This window comes from Sarcophilus harrisii, chromosome 4 (genome assembly GCF_902635505.1).
Source record: "Sarcophilus harrisii chromosome 4, mSarHar1.11, whole genome shotgun sequence".
In the NCBI taxonomy this organism is placed as follows: Eukaryota; Metazoa; Chordata; class Mammalia; order Dasyuromorphia; family Dasyuridae; genus Sarcophilus; species Sarcophilus harrisii.
The window spans coordinates 358,454,531-358,470,347 of NC_045429.1; the positions used below are offsets into that span (position 1 = coordinate 358,454,531).

A 15,817-nucleotide genomic window follows, 5' to 3' on the forward strand; every position below is an offset into this window, starting at 1 on the left:
CTGGGTTTCCGATCTGTATCACCGTTGTCCGTCTGTTTGTCTTACAGCAAACTTGTGAAGCAGGAACTACAAGTATTACACCTATTTTACAGATGAGGAAACTAAGGCTGGAAGAGTCTGAATGACTTGCCAATGGCCACAGGCTACTACTACTAAGGGTCAGAGTCCGCTCTTTCTGCACGCTGGTTACTAGACCACTGCGGCTCTCCAAGAAAACCTGGCTTCCCATCCCACTTCTGACCCTAACTTTCTGTGGCCACTTCCCTGCTCTCTGCCTCAATTTTCTCACCTGTAAAATGGACACCTGTAACACCTGCTGTACCTCATTAACCCTTCTGCCGCCCACCGGACCTTTGCTTTTTGTGGTTACGACTGGGAATGTAACAGGGATCAATTACATTTGAGTGTCAATTATTATTATTTAAAATTGATGGGCAAACTCCCACAAAAAAAAAAAAAAAACCAACTTTAGGGAAGGGGGATTCGAACCTACGATCGTTGTCCAGCCACAAGGTGACCGACGAGAAGAGGCTTTTTAAGAAGCATCTCGTGACTCGACTTTCATCAATTGCAAATCAGCCAAGTGAAACAAGAAAGACAAGCGGGTTGGAGCTCGCTGAAGCGGAAGGAGGCGGGGCATATGCCCTCTCCTAAGATGGCCTCCGAATCCGCCCATCATTCCCGCTCTTGGGCCCGCCCTCGAATTCACCTCTTCCATACCGAGTAGAGACTCCAGCGCGCCATTGGTCACGTTATCTGTCACTCCGCCCCACCTCCTTTTGAGCAGGCCCGGGGGGGAGGGGGAGGGGGAATGACAGCTTCACTTCCGGCTCCGGCAGTGTGGGGAGCCGGACCGATATGGAGGAAGATGCCGCTGAAGTCCGCTCGCCGAGAGCTGAAGCTAGGGCAGGATCAGCACCCTAGGAGTCCCGGCCCGCAGAGCGCCGGTATTGTCGACAGGGCCATTCGGGGCTCGGGAGGTAGGAAGTGATGGGTATACACGAGCTAGGGCTGCCGGTGGGAAAATTGGGGGGGAAGGGCGGGCTGTCCCTGGGGGCGGGGCCAGCGGCAGGGGCGGGGCCAGCGGGAAGGCCGAGCCTGTTGGTTTGTCGGGGTTGCTTTTGGGGCGTTCGAAGGGTAGAGTGGGTTTGAGTCTGGAGTCCGGGACGGGATGGAGCCTGTGAGGGCGATGCCTGGGCTGGTCGGTGTGAGGTCGGGGAAGGGGAAGTTGGGGACCCGTGGCGTTTGTTTGGGGGAGCGGAGTGGGGGTGGGGCGCGTAAGAGCTGCATGGCCTGGATGTGAATAACGTCCGAGGAGGGGAGTCTGCCCTGATGGTTTATGACAGGAGGGCTTACATAAGGTGGTTATATAAGGGCCAACAAAGCGGCGGGAGCCCGCTCGTTACTGTAAATGAAGTCCGGAATCAGCCCGGCCTTGGTGTGCCCGGGTCTTTGGTGCTGGTCTGGTAGAGATGGGTGGGAGGGGTTCCAGGCCCCCCGCCCAGGCTCCCCAGGGGACGCCAGCGCAGAGAAACCGGCCGGGGCTGAGGCGGTGCGAGGGCTCGGCCTGGAGACCGATGTCAAAAGCACCGACACTGGAGACCTGGGAAGGGGTGGAAGCGGACCGAGCCAGGCCGGTGGTTTGTAGACTTGGGGGGAGATTAGGAAACGGCGAGCGCTCTCCCTGGACCCAGTGTCTTCCCACTGGCTACTTTCCCAGCTTGGGTTGCCCGGGATGAACAACGAGCGGTGTTTGTATCCGGGGCTTCTTGCACCCCACAGTTGAGCAGCCCGGTGGTTGGGTTTCGCCCCGGGCCTGGGCCAGAACCTTACCGGTACCTTCCTTCTGAGGCACCTGCATTTCCGACACCTACCTTTGCTTCTCTTTTGAATCTTCCTCCTAAAGCGTTGAATCATTTCTGAGGAATGTCTTCTCTCTGCCTGTCAGATTAGAAACAGAATCAGAAATAGAAATAGAATTAGAAATAATCAGCAGCTTTAAGGATCCCTTCTCTTTTTCAGAAGTGCAGTTGAGAGCTAAGGAGGAAAAAGGGTAAGATAGAAGCAGGCATAAGAGAAGGGCTAGCAAATGAAGATTACTGTGATTTGCCATATTTTCCTCCCTTCTGAAATTAAACTCTTGATCTGATCCTGCCCTCAGCCAGACTCTCCTTACTTCCTGCCCTGGCCAGTGCATCTTCAGGTTTACTTGAGTATAACAGAAAGTCTGTCTTCTAGAAACCATGTTGTATTTGTCCTAGGAGAACAGCATATTCAGCCACTCAGAAAACAGGTTGGAAAAACAGGGAAAGGTACTGATTTTCCCAGGACAAACTGAAATAGTGCCTGGGCAGCTAGTCGGTCTTCAGGGCCACTCAAATCTGGAGGCCTGAAGGCCGCATTTCCACAGCTGTGCCTCCAGTTGTTGGGGAAGGAACTGAGAGGAAATACGGCATTGAGTGAACTACTGTGGCGTGAACTCCCACCACCCAGAGCAAAAATCCTAACTCTCAAGATTGGAAATTAATCCTCACACATACCTGTGTCCAGAAAGAAGAAATGGTAATGACCCCTTTCTCTTCATTCGATGGGATAGTGAATATCCTGTCCAGATATAGGGAAAGAAAGAAGTGGCTCCATCCTTTCCAGACCCTCTCTCAATATTGCCCAGATTTGTTTATTTTGATTTTTTCTTGTTTTTGACCAGTCAAAGAGGAGATTCTTTGCCTCAGTTGTCTCCTAGCCTTAATCACTGAATGGATGTAGCCTCTGTCAAACTGAGATCTGCTGAAGACCTTGGCTTAAAAAGGCCAAGGTCTCCCATTGCATCCAGGGCCATTTTCAGTGGTCCTGATCTATATCTGGCCACTTGGCTCAGATGGCTCTGGAGGGGAAAGTGGGGCAGGTGACCTTGCACTGCCCTTCCTCATTTAATTCCAATTCACTTGCATGTCATGGCATCAGCTCCCTAGTATTAATGGTATTTGAGAACAAAGGACAAACCACTACAACAATTATTGTCTCAACATTAGCATTTTCAAGTAGTTATACTTGATTCCAAGGTCCTCCCTGTCTCACTAATTTCATTTTCATACTCTTGTATTGCCAAACTTTTGTTTAAATTATTCTCCATTTCAAAAGGAATAGAAAGGGTATTTTTCCCAATCTATAATCCTTTCCTGCTTTCAAACTCTGTTTTATATCCCTTTCTTCCAAGAAAGCCTTCTCTAGAGTAACCTTGAATAACTGTGACCATTCATTACCTCTCTCATGTACTGTTTGCTCTACAAGTATCATTTGCTTCATGGAAGATGTGTTATAGCAAAGTTGAGATTAGGAAGCCAAGGGAAACTGGAAGATAGAGATAAGATGGGGGAGAATTCCAGGCATAGAGGATAGCCAGAGGAAATGCTTAGAAGCAAGAGATGGAATGGTTTATTCAAAGAACAGCTAGGAGGCCATTGTCAGATTAAAGAGTAAAAGGAAAGCATGTAAGGTACTAGAAGAGTGGAAAATTGGAGGGCGGGGACTTGGTTCTGAATGGCTTTGAAGGCCAAAAAGAATTTTATCTGTATTCCTAGATGTGACAGGAAACCATTAGAATGTATTGAGTAGCTGTGTGACATGATCAGATCTGTGCTTTAGGAAAATCAAAGTGGCTGTCAAATGGAGGACAGAGAGTAGGGAAAGGTTTGTGGCAGGCAGAGACCCACCAGGAGACTATTCCAGTAGTTTAGGTGTCTACACCAGGGAGGTAGCACCAGGGAGGTAGCAGTGTCAGTTTAGAGAAGAGGACACGTCTGAGAGATGTTACAAAGGTAAAATTAATAAGGCTTGGTAGTCAACTTGATAAAGGAGGTGAGAAATAGTGAAGAGTCAGAGATGATATCTAGGTTGTGAGCTTGGGGAACTTCTGGACCCTAATACACAACTGTGATAGGGAAATTTGAAAGGAAAGGGAGAGTTTGGGAGGGAAGATAAGTAACTCAGTTTCGAACTTCTCTTATAGGCAAGTGAAATTCAGGAGAATAGATTAGGTCTAAATAAGTTGATTAGAGAATCAGTAACATAGAATATGCAAATTTAATTCTTGGTAGTTGATGAGATCATTATGTTAAATAATAATCCATTGAATGAGAAGAGAACCTGGGAGGGGACAGAGCCTCTAGTTTGCCCACATTTAATGGGCTTAATCTGGATGATGCTCTGGCAAAGATAAGAAGATGAAGTCTGATAGGTGGGAGGACTAGGAAACAATAGGGTCCATAAAACCTAGAAACAAGAGAGAATATCAAGAATTAGAATTTTCACTGGTCAGAGACTACAGAGAGAGATCGGGAAGGATGAAGATTGAGTTTGGCAATTAAGAGATGACTGGTAACTTTGTAGAGAGTGGTTTTATTTTATTTTATTTTTTTATTTAATAGCCTTTTATTTACAGGATATATACATGGGTAACTTTACAGCATTAACAATTGCCAAACCTCTTGTTCCAATTTTTCACCTCTTACCCCCCCACCCCCTCCCCTAGATGGCAGGATGACCAGTAGATGTTAAATATATTAAAATATAAATTAGATACACAATAAGTATACATGACCAAAACGTTATTTTGCTGTACAAAAAGAATCAGACTCTGAAATATTGTACAATTAGCTTGTGAAGGAAATCAAAAATGCAGGTGTGCATAAATACAGGGATTGGGAATTCAATGTAATGGTTTTTAGTCATCTCCCAGAGTTCTTTTTCTGGGTAATAGTTGGTTCAGTTCATTACTGCTCCATTAGAAATGATTTGGTTGATCTCGTTGCTGAGGATGGCCAGGTCCATCAGAACTGGTCATCATATAGTATTGTTGTTGAAGTATATAATGATCTCTTGGTCCTGCTCATTTCACTCAGCATCAGTTCGTGTAAGTCTCTCCAGGCCTTTCTGAAATCATCCTGTTGGTCATTTCTTACAGAACAGTAATATTCCATAATTTTCATATACCACAATTTATTCAGCCATTCTCCAACTGATGGACATCCATTCAGTTTCCAGTTTCTAGCCACTACAAAAAGGGCTGCCACAAACATTTGTGCACATACAGGTCCCTTTCCCTTCTTTATAATCTCTTTGGGATATAATCCCAGTAGTAACACTGCTGGATCAAAGGGTATGCACAGTTTGATAACTTTTTGAGCATAGTTCCAAACTAGAGAGTGGTTTTATTTGAATGACTAGCTTGGAAGCCAAAGTGTAGAGTTAAGTGAGTATTAAGAGATGAGGAAGGGCAGGTATCCCACTTAACATTTTGTAAAATGAATTAGTAGTGCACTTGATTGTTTGAATTATTGTATGAAGTAAATTTAAATTTGAGGTGGGCAGGGCAGTACATATATATTAATGTACATTGTTCCCTACTGTTGTGTCTTACTTTTGTGTCTTGGAGCTATGTCTTATTTACTTTATCTAACTGGGAGTTCCCAGTTTTAACTCCCTGTACCTGGGAGTCCAGATTTAACTCCAAGTACCTAGCACAGGCATCTGCACATAGTGGATTTTTTAGAACTGGAGACATAAGGGCAAGAATCTAAATGACATATATAAGGAAACCTAACCAACCTTCCTAAACATTTGTTCCTTTCTTCCTTTCCCTGGAGTGTTTTCTAATAATTAAACATTGACCTTTGGCCTAACTTTGTTGTGAAAGAGACAGAGAGAAAGGACTCCATACCATACTACCATGATCCCTCATCCCCAGTTCTCTCTTCAGCAGGAGAAAATTTATAGAACTAGTGAGTGGTGAGGTGGATCCAAAGAAGGAAGAAGAGGAAATGAGGATATAAGGATCTGAAGGGCCCTTGGAAGTAGATTTAAATAACCAAAGAGGAATAACTGAGTTGCAGTGGGCTGGTTAAATAGTGACAATATAGATATCTAGCTATGGGGGGAAAGAGAAAGAGAGCATTATGTCAAGTAGCCCACAGGAGATAACCACAATGGGAGAAGCAATGACTCTTTCCCCATTTTGCTTAGGGACTTTCCATTAGATGTCTTCCAAGATGTCAATTCCTAGAACTCTCACCCACCAGCTGGTGGCCAGTCTGCTTCATTTTGGACCATATTGGGAAGACCGAGAAGAAAGTGACATAGTCCCTGCCCAGGGATGTACTGTCAGAATCCAGGCAGAAACAGGGCAAATTATCCCTCCAAGTATAGCTTTAAATCTAGGAAATGGTGAGCAGACTCAGAAGTGAAGCCTGGTAAAATAATTTGAGAACTTCTTAAGGGACAGCCTCTTGAAAACGGCCAGGGATGAACCTAAGACGGGGAGAATTTTGTCAGGATGAAGTAGTATTTGACTTGGGTTTCTAGAAGATAAAGTGTTAGTGTAACAGAATAAAGATTAGTTAATGGAATGGCATATTGGAAGGGGATATAAACTCAGAACTCAAATTGTAGAGACATTGGGCAGAGGAGTTCTGACCTCTTCCCTTCCCACTGTTTCTCTTCCTTTTTTTCTTCATCTCATTCCATCCCACTCCCTGCATTGCCCAGGCATTACGGCACTATGGAGGATAAACGCAACATCCCAATCATTGAGTGGGAACATCTGGACAAGAAGAAGTTCTATGTCTTTGGTTTGGCGATGACCATGATGATCCGAATCAGCGTCTACCCCTTCGCCCTCATCCGCACACGGCTCCAGATACAGAAGGGCAAGAGCCTCTATCAAGGAACCTTTGATGCCTTTGTGAAGATTCTGCGGACAGATGGGGTGTTGGGCCTCTATCGGGGCTTCTTGGTCAACACACTCACCCTGGTCTCTGGCCAGTGCTATGTTACCACCTATGAGCTCACCCGAAGGTTTGTGTCGAAGTACAGCCAGAGCAACACAGTGAAGTCACTAGTGGCTGGTAGCTCAGCCTCATTGGTGGCCCAGAGCATAACAGTGCCCATTGATGTGGTCTCCCAGCACCTGATGATGCAGCGCAAGGGCGAGACCATGGGCCGCTTCCAGGTGTATCGGTGTACAGAGGGCCGGGGGATAGTGGCCTTTGGCCAAACCAAGTATATCATTCAGCAGATCCTGCGAGCTGATGGAGTACGGGGCTTCTACCGAGGTTATGTGGCTTCTCTACTCACCTACATACCCAATAGTGCTTTATGGTGGCCCTTCTACCACTTTTATGCAGGTAGGCAAGGGTGAAGTGGGTAATCAATGAAGGGTGTAAATAATGAATAGTGGTTGTAGTTACCAATGGCATTCTGTAACTGAATAAGGATTAGCTAATGGAATGGTATATTGGAATGGGAAAGAAGTGTGAATTGACCATGGAGGGAATACCAAGTATAGATTATAAACTTCACTTTTTTTTTTTTTAAACAGAGAAAGAAACAGTAGCATGGGGAAGGTTTTATCTTACCTATTTCATACAAGTAGTTACAGAGTCTGAATTTGAATTCAGATCCTTTGGTTCTAGGTCCTGGAATCTTTACCATACCATTATGCCTTGCCTTCTTAGGCTGGGTATTTTTCTTTAGTATTGGTCCTGTTTTTAGATTTGAGGTTTAGATCTAATCTTGTACCTCCCTAACTCACATCCTTGGAATTTCTCTGCTTTACTCTTTCAGGGGCCTGAAGTATCTCTTTTCTAGCCTATCATTCACAAATTAAACTTAAGCTTTTCTGGCTCTGTTGAAACTATTCTCTCAGAAGTCAACATAAGATTCAGTTACCTTTTTTCAGTTCTCATCTTGGACAAGGCTATAGCATTTGAAGTTAACCCACCCATTCCTTCTAAAAAGAAACCTTTCAATATTGCTATTCTCTTGAGTCACCATGCTTTCCTTTTCCTTCTTTTCTCTACTTTATCATATTTCTGCATATAGTAAAGAACAGTATACAAGTTAGATAATGATGATTTTAACCTTGTTACCAACTCTTTAGCTTCTAAGAGCAATCTTTATTTATTGTCTTACCTTGAAATTATTTTTTTCCCTTGACTTTCATAATTATGTACTGTCCTGGTTTTTCCTCTCAATTTTTTTATTGTTGCTTTTGTCTCTTTTGTTTGCTTCTTTCTACTCTCTTATTTGTGAATGCTTCTCAGAATTCTGACCTGGCCTTTTTTTTTTTTTTTTTTTTTTTTTGGTTTATATTCTTGGGGATTCATTTAGTCTCACCTATCAAATGATCTCCAAATTTGTATCTTAGGTGAACTTCTCTATCCGATTGTCCTGCCAACTTCTTAAACTTGGCATATCCCAAATTGAACTAATCAATTAGTTATCCCCTATGAATGAGACCACTATCCCCCTGTCATTCAGCTTGAATTCTTAGAGACATCTTTGGCTCTGTCATCTCCAGTTATCAAGATCTATCAGTATTACCACTGTAGCATTTCAGACCTTGTCTCTACTATCTTATTTTCAGGATCATCTGAACCTCATTATATTTCTCTAGACTCTCCTAACTCATCTTCCCACCTCCATTAAATCCATCCTGCACGCTGCTTCCATATTAGTCTCCTTAAAAAGAAGGATCATGACTCTTCATGAATCAGAAGACTTTAGTTGCACTTTATTGCTTACCAAATGAAGTCCACTCCCTTCATATAACTTCACACACTAGCTAAATTAAACCCATTTCCTGTGCTTCCCTATCTTAATACATTTGTTTGTGCAATATCCTCTACCTAAAATTCCCTTCTTTCTCATTTCTTCTTGTCAAAATCTTACTTCAAAGACCATTTCAGATGTCACCTTCTCAACAAAGCTTTTTCTCATTCCTCTTTCCCCAACTAGAAATTATTTTTCTATCTTTTGAATATTTTTCTGTCTTCTGAATAGCACTTTATTCATACATCTCGTAGCAAGTATTTTGATATAATTACATTTTAATGAGTATCATATACTCTTTGAATGCAAGTATTCTTTTATTTTGTATCTTCCTCAAAATACTTGGCACATAGCAGGTATTTAATAAACATTTCATTGAATGAGTGAAAGGGGATGGTACTGGGATCTTTGCCATCTACTACTTTTTTTCCATTGTTTTCCTTTTCCTTTCCCTACTCTCTTTTAAAGTGAGAAATTGGACTTGTTTCATGCTCTAGCTTGTAAGTTTAGGAGCCAGCCCAGACAAGCCCATTTTGGATGGTGTTGCCAAACCTGATATTCTTTGCCAGTTGCATAATTTCTTTTCTCTGCTTTTTTTGAAAGAAATAGGACATTCAGACAGGATATAGTGTTGCCAATCCAGTTTGCTCTTGCTAGCCTACCATCAGCCTGAGTTTTGGCTCATGTACTGTTTTTTTGGGGGAAAGGTAGTTAGAAACTGGAGAATTGAATTATAGGAATTTTGCCATATCAGTTGTAATTCATTTATAATATCCCCACTACCCCCTCTCATTCTTAAGTAGTATAAGAACATTCCACCAAAACTGGAAGAGAGAGATGAGAGGCAGCAGAAGGTACCTTCTCTAGAAGTAATAGGAATTATGGTAACTCATTCTGAAGAAGAGAACACTGAAGGAAATCCTGACTCCATGTAGGTGGTGAGCCCTAATTTTTTACCTCCATGGAGGTTATGCTAAAAGGAAGTAGCTGCTATTATATTACAGTGGGACTATATAATGAGATTGAGGCTAGACTACAAGAATGCTTTACTAATCATCTAGAAATATGTATATTGAATAAGTGGCACCATCTCCTTCCCTAGAACTTTTGAAGAGTAAATATCTACTGACCTGGGCTTTGAGGAGGTTAATAGTTTTTCAAAACAAAGATTTTGCTGTTTAATTTGTAAATGGGAGGTATAGCAATAAGAAGCATAGGGGTGATATATAAGAAAGAACTCCCCATCTGTTATATGACAATAGGTAAGCAAAGTCATAGAATCTGTTTTCCCCAAGGGGATCTCGTCTCTTCAAATTAGATAATGTGATTACAATGATATTTGGAAAGGGTGGGATGGAAGAAGAAAAGGAAAAGGTGAGGGTGGTGGGATGAAAGATGGCCAACAGTGGAGAATAGTCATCTTCAGGCAATTAGAAGCAAGGAGCATAGGGGAATCACTTGCACGTCTTGCATCTTTTGCTTTTTCTCCCCACTTCAGAGCAGCTCTCCCATATCTGTCCTAAGGACTGCCCCCACATAATCTTCCAAGCCATTTCTGGGCCCCTGGCTGCAGCCACCGCCTCCGTCATCACCAACCCAATGGACATCGTCCGAGCCAGAGTACAGGTAAGAAGTCTCTTTATTATTGTTGAACCCTTTTGAGCGTGACTAAGTCCCATCTTCAGTGATGTCTGTATGCCTTTATTCTGTCCCATCTCCCCATATGTTTCATCATGATCCCTTCATTCTAGCCAGATTCCTTCTTGTGATATTTCACATTAACAGCCCATTCTACATTTAGATAGTTCTAATTATTAATAAGTTTTTCTTAAATGAAACTTAAATCTGTTTTGCAGTTTTGATGTTTCTAGCCACTCAAAAATATAATCTCTTTTCCACATGATAGCCTTTTAAGTACAAGAAGACTCTTTGGACTTTCCTAAATCTCTTCTTCAGGCTAAAGCTTTCTATTTCTCTTTCATTTCTTCCCTTGGTCTAATCTCAAGCTTCAGTATTATCCTCATATACCTCCCAGGGTTGCTCTCCAGCTGATTGATGCCCTCTCTAAAATGTGGTGTTCAGAATTGAACACAAAAATACTGATGTGGCCTGAGTATGGTAAAGGACAGAAGGACTATTATATTTTGAGTCCTAATAACCAGGGAATCTTTTAATGCAGACTAAGGTCACAGTAATTTTTCTGAATGCTGTTATACTACAGATTCTTAAATTTTTATTCCAATGAAATCCCCAGATCTTTGGCAAATAAACTCTCTGAGCTACATTTCCTCATCTATTTATGAAGTTAATTTTTCAAACTCAGACATAAGACTTTACATTGATCCCTATTAAATCTTATCTCATTACATTCATTCTAGCCTGTCAAGACCTTTTTGAACACTGATTCTGTTATCTAACATGTTAGCTGTCCCTCTTAGCTTTGTGTCATCTTCAAATTTGAGAAGTATACCAACTATCCATCCCTATATCCAAGTCATCGATAAAAATGTTATTTAGCACAAAGTGAATCACAGATCTCTTGAGTGCTCCACTAGAGTTCTCCCACAAGGCTGACATTCAACATTTAATCTTTGGTTTCAGTCAGTCTGCTCCACAGTCCATCTGAGCTCCCTTAGGAATGTGAATCTTGTCCCAGATGCTGAGAATTGGTCAGGGAATAGGAGTTTCTATCTTTAACGATTCTGCAGTTTGATAGGAGAAACAGGTCAGATACAAAGACTGGACAGATGATTGAGCTGAAAGATCTTTGGGAAAAATTGAAAGAAGCAGTCAGAGGAAGTTATAGAAAAGGCATCTGAAGAGAGTAGTGTGGAACAGGGCTAGTATTGTCTCATTTCTATAGTACTTTAAGGTTGGCAAAGCAGTTTACACATGAAATCTTGTGAGGTAGGAAGTTAAAATATTATCTCATTTTTCAGAGGGGGCAACTGAAAAAGAAAAGTTAAGTGACTAGCTATGGTCCCATAACCAGCAAGCGTCAGAAGTGAGATTTATCTAAATACCTACTGACTTTTCCACTATGCCAGGGTTAAGAATGTTAGGGATAGGGTTGGGTAGAGAGAAGTTGGGAAATTCTAGTTTTGAGCTAAGGAGAAATCTTCTATGAAGACTTAGGAGAGAATGAAGTCTAGAGAAGGAAGGGTTTTATCTTGCTATATGTCACCCTAAGCCACAGATAGTCTCCTAAAGATGGAGGTGCTTCTTGGAAACTATTCAGAGAAAGAATAAAAAAGATTAACTGTCTTCTAGAGTCCTTAGTAGGGAGTAAAACATATCTTTCCCATTTTTCTTTTTTTTTCTTTTTTTTTTTTTTTATTTAATAGCCTTTTATTTACAGGTTATATGCATGGGTAACTTTACAGCATTAACAATTGCCAAACCTCTTGTTCCAATTTTTCACCTCTTATCCTCCCACCCCCTCCCCCAGATGGCAGGATGACCAGTAGATGTTAAATACATTAAAATATAAATTAGATACACAATAAGTATACATGACCAAACCGTTATTTTGCTGTACAAAAAGAATCAGACTCTGAAATATTGTACAATTAGCTTGTGAAGGAAATAAAAAATGCAGGTGGACATAAATATAGGGATTGGGAATTCAATGTAAGTTTTTAGTCATCTCCCAGAGTTCTTTCTCTGGGCATAGCTGGTTCAGTTCATTACTGCTCCATTGGAAATGATTTGGTTGATCTCGTTGCTGAGGATGGCCAGGTCCATCAGAACTGGTCATCATATAATATTGTTGTTGAAGTATATAATGATCTCCTGGTCCTGCTCATTTCACTCAGCATCAGTTCGTGTAAGTCTCTCCAGGCCTTTCTGAAATCATCCTGTTGGTCATTTCTTACAGAACAATAATATTCCATAATATTCATATACCACAATTTATTCAGCCATTCTCCAACTGATGGACATCCATTCAGTTTCCAGTTTCTAGCCACTACAAAAAGGGCTGCCACAAATAATTCGTGCACCCCATTTTTCAAGACAAAAGTTAAAAAGAAGATCCAGCTAGCCAGAACTTTTTTTTTTTAAGTATCTTTATAAATACTTTATAAAGTATTTAAAGTATACTTTTTTTTAGTGTATCTGTTTATTTGATATATAATGAACTATACAGTCATAATTACAATTCAGCATAGAAACAACATGAACAGATCATCAGTAACTTCTTCCAGAACCTATTCGGATTTTTATGATAATACATATATGTTGATATATTAAATCTGCTAGGTGCTCAGTGGATAGAGCACTAGGCCAAGAGTTGGGAAGAGTTGAATTAAAATCTTAGCCTCTAATACTAGTGCTGGGTTATGGGGGTAGGGGAATCATTAAAAGTAAATAAACAATATAGCTTTGTTGATATGTCATCATAGATAGAATTCTAGGTTTGGAGGCTTCATATCTGGCCCTTGACACTGGCTCTGTTGTGAGCTTCAGTTTCGTCATCTGTAGAACAGATATACTTGTTCTATGTATCTTACAAGACTGCTATAAGAATCAAATGAGGCAATTTTGGTAAAGCCTTCTGTGTATTTTGTGTGTGTGTGTACACATATATGTACATGAATATATGTATTATACTGATGATGATTATTATTATTTATGTACTGATTCTTCTCCATGTTGTTTTTTACAGGTGGAGGGCAAGAGCTCAATCATCTTGACTTTCAAGCAGCTGTTGGCAGAGGAGGGGCCCTGGGGCTTCATGAAAGGTCTCTCTGCCAGGATCATTGCAGCCACACCCTCCACCATGGTCGTAGTGATAGGCTATGAGAGTCTTAAGAAGTTCAGTCTTAGGCCAGAACTGGTGGACTCCGGACACTGGTAATGAGTGGTGGGGAGAGGAGCCTGCCATGCCCTGAAGAGAGGGACGGAGAGAAAGCGGACAACACCCTCCACTGGCCATGCACACAGTCCTCAGCTGGACTGGCTGCCTGGAAAAGGGACACCAAGCTGCTCTAGTTGAATAGGCTTTGAGCTTGGATCTCCAGCTCTGCTGTTTTTAATTCTCTGGCCAAACTGAACCCCCTCATCCAGGCTTCCTTTTCTGATCCTTAGCCAATTCCTTTTTAAAAAGGGACTAGTTAAGGACCTTTCTCAGCTTTCTTCCATCACCATCCTTAGGCTGTACATAGGTTGCTTTTCACTCTTCTTTCCCCTTTGACTGCTTTTCCAGCCTTTAAGGGACCACGGTCATCTCTTGCCCTGGCCCCCTTTCCTAAGCCAGTTGATTCTTAATTCTTTTAGGATGGCGCTGCCAAAAATCTGTAATATCTTTCCCTCCACCATTGGGGGAGTGCCCGTCTCACTAAGGAGGGAGCAGCAGAGAACCTCTAGTTGTCTGGAAAATTCTTCCCTCTTTCTCTGGGGAAGTTGATAGTTTGGGATGAGAGAATGGGAAGAAAATCTCTATGGATTAATTTTATTTTTGTTAAAAATTTGTGAACCAGCCTGTTGTTTTTTAAGTCTGCTAGAACACCATTCCTGCAGCTAGATCCCATATCTGCCATAGCAGTTGGAATGTGTAATTTTTACCTCACCTGTGGCTCCTTATGCTCTTTGGATTCCCTTAGTTCGGTCCCCAATAGGTCTTAGGCAATATCTTTGACTACTGGTTCTTCCCCCAGCCTCCCAAATATTTTTTGTAATGGGCATTATGCCTGCATAACTGAACAGGCCTAAAGTAGCACCTTGAAAAGTTAGATTGATCATGTAGATTGAAAACAGAGAAGAAGCTTGCTGAGACAAAGGAGGGGAAAGCCTGTCATGGCAGGTCACATTCAGCTCTGAACATCTCCAGCCATCAATATATTTCTTCCATCAGTGATTCGATCTGTCTCCCATTGACATGTCAGCTGAAGGATAGGAAGCTTTACAAAGTATTGAGCTGATATATTCTCTTACCCTGTAATATTAAAAGTTAGCACAGACACTAAATCTAAAAGTATGATAATGGTAGTGGGGAGCAGGAAAGGGTTCTCAAAAGAGGAAAGGGTGCATCTTTCCTTTGTCTCCATACACAGCCATTTCACCATTTTACCAGCATGATACTGCCAAGATTTCCTATTGAAACCCTTCAAAAACCTGGGAAATTGAACCACTTCATTTCCCATTGCAACTCACACATAGTGAATGATAATTAGATTCAACCTTGCTGATTTTCCAGTGGGGCTACTGAGTTGGTTCCTGGCATGGTTGCTTTGTGTAGGACCTCTTGCTTCTCCCCACCCAGGAAAGGCTAGGATGCCTTTCTACTGAAGGGTGCTAGCTTCACAACAACTTTGATATTTGTCCTCTTTTCCTTCCCCCCCCCCCCCCCCCCCCACCCAGGTAGCCTGGAAACAACATCTATTTATGTTTAACTTTTCTGTGCATCACTTCTGGTTTCAATATCCATGGCTGTGTCGTCTTCACAAATTTGTCTTGTTCATGTCAGTCTCTCTTGTCCCTCCCTCTTCGATGCTTTGTTGAGGGCTTTCTTCTCCTGCTCTTTACTCCATCTTTGAAACACCCCCTCCCCCCATTCTGACCCGTACGACCCTTAGGCTTGGAATGACCCTCACAATGGAAACAGAATTGCTCCGTGTTCTTTACCATCAGTATAAAGCCCTTGCAGGCCTCTGTCCCGCAAAGACTGATTTCAGGCCCCTTACTCTGTGTAGCTGAGCAGAAATGCCCTGGGAACATAAGAGGTGCTCCCGCTGCCCTCACACCTCTCTTGTGCATCCCTCCCTACAAGCGCCTTGTGTCTTGCTGTTTTTTTGTCCCCTCCCCTCACTTCCCCTTGTCCCACACTGCTGTTCCTGACTGAGACCCGGAGCCCGGCAGTGGCAGGCGAGAAAAGGACTTTATGTCCTCCGGGGTAGCATGGGGAAGGCCGGAATGTGTGGGGGGTGACTCGGTCTGTTCGAGCGAAGTTCTCGAGGGAGGAGGGCCGAGAACCGCGTGGCCCTGTTGTGAGGGGCTGGGCCGAGAAGACGCAGCAGTACTCAGACAGCTGCTCTTTGACCATTTAATACTGAGTGATACGTAATGTGACTATTCAAAACAGGTTTCACTGTTGCACTGTAAGAAGTCTTTGTCGTAAAATTAAACATTTTTATTGTTTGAGCCTCTGGGTCTTGGTATTCGCCCATTTTCGGGGCTGAGATGCTCCCCCACGACAGAACTGTTTGCAGTC

At 42.4% G+C, this 15,817-nt stretch overlaps 1 protein-coding gene across 5 annotated transcripts; it reads left to right on the forward strand.

Moving 5' to 3' along the window:
* Positions 1-776: 776 nt before the first annotated feature.
* On the forward strand, positions 777-15,747 carry SLC25A44 (solute carrier family 25 member 44). 5 transcript variants are annotated; one of them, XM_031966760.1, is made up of 4 exons: positions 777-980; positions 6,544-7,181; positions 10,106-10,233; positions 13,274-15,747. In XM_031966760.1, the coding sequence occupies exons 2-4, from the start codon at positions 6,557-6,559 to the stop codon at positions 13,463-13,465; spliced, it is 945 nt and encodes a 314-aa protein (XP_031822620.1). In that variant the 5' UTR covers positions 777-980; positions 6,544-6,556; the 3' UTR covers positions 13,466-15,747. The 5 variants fall into 5 exon arrangements, with proteins under 5 accessions (XP_031822620.1, XP_031822622.1, XP_031822624.1 ...); XM_031966762.1 differs by having other exon boundaries at positions 806-947; XM_031966764.1 differs by lacking the exon at positions 777-980 and adding an exon at positions 1,086-1,104.
* The last annotated feature ends 70 nt before the right edge of the window (positions 15,748-15,817 follow it).